Source organism: Lampetra fluviatilis, chromosome 9, assembly GCF_964198595.1.
Source record: "Lampetra fluviatilis chromosome 9, kcLamFluv1.1, whole genome shotgun sequence".
In the NCBI taxonomy this organism is placed as follows: Eukaryota; Metazoa; Chordata; class Hyperoartia; order Petromyzontiformes; family Petromyzontidae; genus Lampetra; species Lampetra fluviatilis.
This window is the reverse complement of record NC_136283.1, coordinates 1,295,424-1,303,777: the sequence shown is the minus strand read 5'-3', so window position 1 is coordinate 1,303,777 and position 8,354 is coordinate 1,295,424. Positions and strand designations below refer to the sequence as shown.

Here is an 8,354-nt window from a genome sequence, read left to right as displayed (position 1 = left end):
TATTTGAGCTGTGCCAGTGCGCTAATAAAACTTGTGCTTCCAGTAAATCTCTCTCGCTCACTGCTGTTGTTGTGGCGACTCGTGACGTGCCACCCATTCCATTCTAGCAGCGAAACGACATTTAGTGACCCAATTAACCCCATTCGCTCTGCCAGCCCACATCAAGTCCATCAGTTTTCCCCATCTCGGTTGGTAACAATTTCGTCTGTTGCCCCTGTGACGGAGGTCGCTTATGTAGTAAATTCGATTAGCCGTGTCCCAAAGTTATGGCTTCGGCTACTTCCGTAACCCTTTCAAGAGTAGCCATGCAATGATTCACCATCACTCAACCACCATTTGACTATTTCTGTCCTCTCACTTTGTATGGTAATGTTTGCTCTCGTAGCCTTATTGTAACAGAATATTATTTGCATACATTCAAAACAATCATAAAACACAATTAAATGTGAACGTGGGGTCGCAGTGGTGATCTCGCTCCGCAATGAACCTGGCGACCTCGGTTCCATTCAGCCACGGACATCTAGAAAGGCCACTCCTCTACCTGTCCATGCTGGCCAGTGTGACAAATGGCAGTCTCCGTGACACATTCATCCAGCAGTAGATTAACAAAGGGCTGAAAATTATTTTCCGTTTAGAATCGATTTTAATCGAAAAATTACTCATGGTTATTCAGACCCACCGAACACACGACACCAGCATATTGCGCAGAACATCCACATATGGTTTTTCTGTTGTACTTTATTGGGTTTTTGTATTATTATTTTTTTCTACAGACAGACGTCAAGTATTTTACAACAAAATTGTGACAAACTTTGTTCATTTTATTACAGAAATGTACAGAAGGGATATTATACACACAAAATCGAGCAACGGAACAGACAAACGAGAACATAAGACACGCTGGGGAGGGTGGCTGAGCGGAGGAAAGACGTCGTCAAGGGGGGGGTGGGTGGGGTGATTTTAGAGACGGATGGCTCAAATTGGGGGGCGGTGGAGGTGGAAAGAACCGATGAGTTATAAAAATGTGCACAACGTGGAGGTATGAAGCCGACTTGGTGGGGGAGGGCCCGTGCGTCGGGTCACATGGCGTACTTCTGCGTCCACTCTCTGGCTAGTTTGTTATATCTGCGAAGAGAAACAGGATATCCACGTCAGGGGGTAGAGTCACCGCTTGCTGGCAATCAACGCTCACGATAAACACAATGTAACCAAAGCCACGGTACACAGCATCTGTGGTGAACACACTAGCCTATACAAGTATTTATTGAATATTACATTACCAATAGGCATGTGTTATCGATTCAGTCAGAGTAATTAAATACATCTTCAAGATGCAGTCTTCCGAGCTGTCGACTTAACAGCCCTGTTTAAGTCCAGGCTCAAGACCTTCCTCATTTCCCTCCGCCTCTTACCGACTATCTCTTAAAAAGGTTTAAAAGGGCCACAGGAGTGACCACTAAACATCCTTCGATTAGAGTAAAATGTCACGGCTATGCATAATTCAACAACAAAAACGATCCTAATCATAAAACGTATTTTGCAAAATAAGAACCACACTAGTTATATATACACACGTGTGTGTACTGTTGTCCATTCTGGGACCATGGGGGAACAGCAAAGACTTGAGGCTTCCATCCAGCAGTGGATTGACCATGGCTGATAGTCATTAGTATCTGGCGGTATGCCGGCATCGCGTACTCACTTATCTCGGTCTGTTTTATATATTCGTGCAATCTCAGGAACCAGGGGGTCATCTGGGTTGGGGTCACAGAGCAGCGAGCAGATAGACAACAGCACTGCACACACGGACACAACACACGAGCGCATGGTAAGCACAGCTTCAAACACAACTCTAAACACAGGAAACCACTATCTAGCCGTTACCCTCAACTAAACCGCGCGTATGCACTGTACAGAGTTTAAAAGGCAAAGCAGATTAAAGTGTACCGGGCAATTACAGCTAAATGAAACATTTATGGCAATCTCTAATGATCTGCCAAATAACTGGATGTTAAGACTGAGGTACAGATGTTTCCACTCTGTGAAACCACTCCAAAGCAGCTTTAAGGAAGTCAACAAAAGATCAATAAACCAACATCAACCCTTTGTGCTGAATAAAACACGAAGGGATGCGCACAGCTCCGCGTGAGAGATCCGACTGCTTTAATTCTTAATGACACAGCGCCTCTGAGAAGTGGGAATAAAATTGGCTAAAAATACGACGAAGACAATATTATTAAACACCACACCATCAGCACCACGCAGCTAGGAGCCATCGCTATGCAAAACGTTCTTCCCAGCGATACGGACCTTTTGAGATAGTGAGCGCCGGCGACCACTGAGACCTCAGGATGTCGAGGCAGATGCTCCCGTTACTGTTGATATTTGGATGGTATATGCGTGTCGTGAACGCTACCTGCAGAGGGAACACGATCGCGCTCGAGTTCACTCAATCGATGCAATCCGTCAAATCACAGGTTGCCATTTATTATTTAACATTGTGGTGCACTGTAAGGTTACTGCTTGCAGGGGTTATGTTAAAGTATTACATACAGCACATCATACAATATTGGACTACCACGCACAACACGAGATATCGGCTGCAGGGATGTACAATTGGGGGGGGGGGGGGTGGTGTGGCAATGTGGTGCCAAAGACTGGTTTATATATCACTCGCCACTCGATGCAGCCTGGAACCAAACTCATTTCACTGGGTTCAGAGCAAAGTTCGCCAACCACTATGTCACCACTCCACTTGCAAGCAACGCATATATTTCCTCACATACACAATTACAAGCTTGCATCATGCGCGTAACAAGCTACTGCGAACTCCGAATCTGAAAACCCCAACAAAATAGAAACACAATGCCACCACCCCCTCCATTGGTCAGGAACACCACAGCCTTGTGTATGTCTGATCAATTTACAGAGCACAAATTTACAGAACACGATTCTCAGCCCAATCCCCTGACACGATATTTGTGGTTCAGAACTTATTTTGGACTTAAAATCTAGGTTTGATAACTCAATGGAAAATTGGATGGGAAAGTGCTGCCCCCTACTGACGGAACAGAGGTTATACCGGGCGGCATTGCTTTCATGGACCGTACTCTATGAACTGTTGCGTGCACGATTTGTAGTGCGTGGGTTTTAATATTTAACTATAGTGTAACATTGATTTATGGTTGCGCAATATTTTAGATTTCGCATGTGACATTTGTTTTTGTTCAGTTTCTATTTGCTTCATTGATTAACTTCATTTTATTTGTTTTACTTTTGTCATTTTAGTGAGCCGGCTCACGGTTGCAAATGAGACTCACCCTGGTAACTTGAGTTCTCGCCTACTTAAAAAGAGACTTGTAGTTGACACGACACCAATATCACAATTGGGACAAATTTGGGAAGATATCTTAAAAATATATAAAACAGACATGAGAGTAGCCTTGCAAGTTGAGGCCATTTCCTACTCATCACAACAATGCTGGCTGAGGGGCCAGCGTTTACTGATGGGAAACTCACCTTTGGCGGTTTGAAGGGATAGTCTGTAGGAAAGTGGATAGTGAGGAAGAACACCCCTCCTTGGTACGGACTGTCGTTCTACGCAGCAGAAAGCCATATTATACACACATCCTGAATCCGGAAAACAGTTAAAAGCCATAATTACACACTGACCGTCAAAAGCCAGAGAAAATCAGCATTCCTGTGAATTAATGCTCAAGAGAAATTAATTTAAAGCACGTCTGGGTTCACAGAGGCTCACTCAAACGCACAAAATCACGTAGTTGGCGCCTTCACGTGCAATTGACGCCAACGTGTCGCAAAGGGCGCACGAGTAAACACGATGGATTGACAAGTGAACTGGCAGTAAATCGGGACTGGAGTAGTGAAAACAAGGAATGGGGGGCAAGGGCTCTCGAAAATGTTCAAGCAGTCACCATTAAGCGTTCATTGGCGGTTTTTGGGATGGAGTCAGACGTGTCAGAGGCCTGGTTCTCATTAATTTGTTTATAGTTTAGAACTGAAAAACCTTAAAGATAATCGTGAGCAATTGAAATAATTTGTAACCAATTTGATCTCATCAATTATATTAAAACTATTTGTAGTCCATTGTACTTGTACAATAGATTATAAGCTTCATCAGGCGACAGCCAATCTGGCTGTTTCCTGATGAACCTAGTAATAATTACTGGCGAAACGTCGTACTCAGATTGTAAATGTTGCGGCTTGGCTCTCCAACACACCAACTAGTGACGAATTGGCATGTTCTGTTTACGCGACAACCCTTACTAGTTGGCTGTGTCGGATGGTGGCGGGTTTTAACGGACACATTTATATATTTAAGCGATCTAACCCAAAAAATTGTATTATGGATATTGGTCCCGAAAGCCTACACGTTAAACTAAGAACCTCCACTGCAGTGGTGTGGGGTCACTTGTTACGCTACCCGAAGGCAGGCACTCCCCTTTCCCCAATCCAAGTATAGAATCCTGTGTGAACCCGTCCCCAATGAATGTTAATTAAAGCGATGACGACGGTGTTTATACTCACTGGCCCCATGATGGTCGCTTGCCAGTGGAACACTGCAGCAAAGACAGACAATTAAAACAATCATTGTGTTGTTTTCGAGCAGTTATGGATAGAAAACAAATAAACAGGTTTTTATCTGCATGAACAATTTCTGTCAGGTAGCAGGAGCTGTGTTGTGAAACCAAGTTTCTCTGGAAGCCCCATTGGCTTTGGACTAAAAAAAATATTTCTATTTTTAGACAGCGACTAGTCCTTGGCAAATGCAGGGAAACAGGCTCAGGCACCACTAGCCCCAAATATATGTATTCATAGACAACATTTTCAGCCAGTGTTTGGGCTCTGCTGACCCGTTAGCGGTCCCTTCTGATTGTCACTTCTAAAGCTTCCTTTAGATTAAATATTAAGGAGTTGCTACGTCTCTAGTTTTCTTAACAGATTCTGGTGAGGGGGTTATTTGTAATTTTTTTTGGGGTTCAAATTTCCGGGACATGGTGTATGGGTTGACTTACAGATGGTAGTACCTAGGGCTCCCTTTTCTTGCCCAGCACAAACATTAGTCGTGGATATCCTTGTTTATGGGAAGATGGGTACTTTTAAATTTCAACACCACAATTGCCGTCCTGACCACAAGCACGAACTCAATGTCTCAGAATAATCCTCGTGTTTATGTCCAAGCAAATCATTAAGTTACTGCCAGGATAAGGGAGCTGCTGCAAGCAGTGTGGATTTAAACGGGGGGCCCGAGGCTGCAAGTTATTGTACCTGCACTCCGATGTGGACAGATTAACGCGACAATGGGGGGCGGGCATCTCCCATGGTGGGGGGGGGTCCCTACTACTCCTCTATCATAGTGGGGGGGTCCCTACTACTCACAGTCATCTCCCACGGGTCCTGCCGAGCACTGCGCGGGGGGGTCCCTTCCGAGGTCATTTAATTCCTGGTGGAGAGGCCGGGTGGGGGGCATAAGTGGGTTGGGAGGGGGGGGAGACAGCAGGTTAATTTCAATGCATTGTTTACAATTACATTGTTTTAGGTGTAAATGTTCCAGTGTAAATGTTTTGTACCGTGCGAAATTAAAATTAGGTTATGTGCTCCAAATCGCCCTTTCAAAAATAATCAACACTTCAATGGGTTTATTTCATCATCTCCTAGATAAAAAAAACGATACTTAGCTCTTGATCACGTTACAGAAAAGGACAGACCCCAAGTCGGGTGCGGGGTTGTTGAACCCCATAGAGCGAGGGGCCTTCGGAGTGCTTAATGCCTCGTCATGCACTGCGCGTTTTGTCTGGTTCCGGGTACTGCAGCTCATTCAACCCCCCACAAAAGCAAAACGGGTTCAAGCATAAAATGGCCTCGCATCCCAATTAAAACAGGACCCTTGCTGAAATAATCGTGAGACTTGAGAGCTTTTCTTTCACGACTATACAAGATGTAATCGATGTATAAAACCACAGGATCGAAGAGCAAGGCCCTCCTGAACAGAAAAAAACATTGCTCGGTTTTAAGGCTTTCCAGTGCCAAGGTACGGCACCGATGACACACACATTGGTTACACACACACACTGCGCCGTGAACTCGGCTACTCAAAATCGATTCCCGGCTCGCGTCGGTGACGAGGGATGTGTCAGAACCGGTCCAGACCTGCAGCACAACCGCACCCACCACCACCCCCCTCCCCCTCCCGTCACCGTCACCACCACATTCCCCAAACCGGCACCGCCTAGCGCGGCGACGTATCCCGCGAGCCCGACACGGCGTACGGGAAAACCTTAGGACCGACATTCGCTGGGAATCACTCCGATGAAGACGAAGGGGCCCGGCCCCACCGCTCCAGTGGCCTCCCGGCGCCCCTCCGACCGACGAGACGGCAGGGCCCCAGTGTCCAACTCGAGTACTTGTAATGCCTCCACGCGTCACCCCCACCCCCCGTTTCCTATGCGTACAATGTCAGTAGACCCCCCCCCCCCATACGCAAGGGTACGCATTTGGGTTAACCCCCCTCCATGCGTATGGACTCAACGTATGGCCCCCTAACACTGCCCGTCCTCCTGTCAATCCTGTCCCGTCACGGCCCCGTACACCAGGGCCTGCCACCAGGGCCCGTACCAGGGCCCGTACCAGGGCCCGTACTAGGCCCCACGTCCCTGACTCAATGCCGCCCCCATCTTTCATCACGCCCCCCCCCCCCCCACCATATTCTTGTTTCTCCCCCTCGCTTAGCTTCTTCTTGTTCTACACGCATGTCCTTTTGTCTCTGCTCTTGTCCATACGGTGTATGTAGTCTGTGTCGATTGTGTTTGTATAATTCTGATGATTCATCATTGTCTGTTGTCAACGCGCTCTGGGGCTCGCTTCCGTGTCGACTATCCCCCCATCGTCCTGATAATCTATTTCTCTATTCAACCTCGCTCAAAGGTACATCCCCCGTCTATTGTCTGTCCCCATATTCCTCCGGTCTCTCCGTCCTTTCTTCTGCCTCGCTTTCCTGTCGTGTGTCTGCCCGTCTCGTCAGGTTTATTTCTACATTTCACCCCCTCCCACACCCCGCCCTCGTCCGCTGTCAACGTCTCTCTCGTGTCTTCGTCGTTAGTCTCGTCTGTCCCCCTCCCCTGCCGTGTCTCTTGTTACTCCGTCTCGATGTCGACGTCGTTTCTTTCTCTTCCTCACTCCCGTGTCTCCTTTATCGCTTCCATATCGGGTCTGGCCCGTTCTGGTTTTTTTGTTATCTCGATGGCGTCCACCCGGTCTCGCTCGTGTCTCTCTCTGCGGCGTCTCTTTCTCGGTGTCCCTCTAGGCCCCCCCCGTCTGTGTCTCTTCCGTCTCGGCTCGTCTCAAACACGCGGCCTGTAGCACGCCCCTCACACCCAGGCGCTCCGCTCGCTTGGAACCCCCCCCACCCCGGCTTATCCACGCGCAAGGCAACGGCTCCAGTACCTTGTGGATTCTCTTGAGCGCCATGACGAACAGTGCTGTGAGGCGGTTGTTTGTAGAGGATGAGTGTTGGTGTGGTGGTTAAACTGTTGCGGTTGTTGCCACGTTGTCCTATTCGCTGTAGTTATCAAATAACACCCGTCACCTCTCGGTTCACTGTGTCGCCGCAGCCCCTGTGTCCCTTTTTATATGCAGGCGATTAACGCAGCAACGCGATCACTGCGCGCCTCGCAAATAGTGCGCCGCAAAAATCCTTCACTAAAAATTCACCGGACCGGTTTGGTGAATTTTATCGGCAATTGATCGCGCTCACCGCATCATAGGCACCTTCTCGTTATGTCTGCGGCGCGACGTCAAGCTGCAGTCTACCGCGACGTTGCCGCTTCCTGCAGAAAGATCCAGAAGGCGCAAGGATACACGGAGGGGCGCGAGGAGGACTGCTTTCTCAGACCGGAAACACGTAACGTTGGTATGACGTCACACGGCTCGAGGCGCTCTGACGTAACCACTCTGCCACCGCACCCCGGACTTGAAACTTGAAACCGGGGACATTGGAGACCGGGGGAGGGGTCGGGGGGGGCAGGCGGGGAGGGGTGGGAGGTGGGGGACAGACAGGGGAGGGGTGGGAGATGGGGGGACAGACAGGGGAGGGGTGGGGGACAGACAGGGGAGGGGTGGGGGGCAGACAGGGGAGGGGTGGGGGGCAGACGGGGGAGGGGTGGGGGGGCAGTCGGGGGAGGGAGATGGGGGACAGACAGGGAAGGGGTGGGGGGGCAGACGGGGTGGGGGGACAGACGAGGTGGGGGCTGTTTGTGGGGGGTAGATTAAGTTTATTTTATTGTCCAGGTGTTAATTCATCCGGCCAGTACAGCATTATGGCAGTACAGTGTATT

At 48.6% G+C, this 8,354-nt stretch overlaps 1 protein-coding gene across 1 annotated transcript; it reads right to left on the bottom strand.

The window, feature by feature from the left end:
• Positions 1-720: 720 nt before the first annotated feature.
• Positions 721-7,641, bottom strand: LOC144934096 (ubiquitin-conjugating enzyme E2 D2). Its single transcript, XM_078859484.1, has 7 exons — positions 7,465-7,641; positions 5,401-5,464; positions 4,549-4,580; positions 3,520-3,597; positions 2,311-2,416; positions 1,703-1,796; positions 721-1,125 (listed from the first exon to the last, which is right to left on the bottom strand). The coding sequence occupies exons 1-7, from the start codon at positions 7,486-7,488 to the stop codon at positions 1,080-1,082; spliced, it is 444 nt and encodes a 147-aa protein (XP_078715610.1). The 5' UTR covers positions 7,489-7,641; the 3' UTR covers positions 721-1,079.
• Between the last annotated feature and the right edge of the window lie 713 nt (positions 7,642-8,354).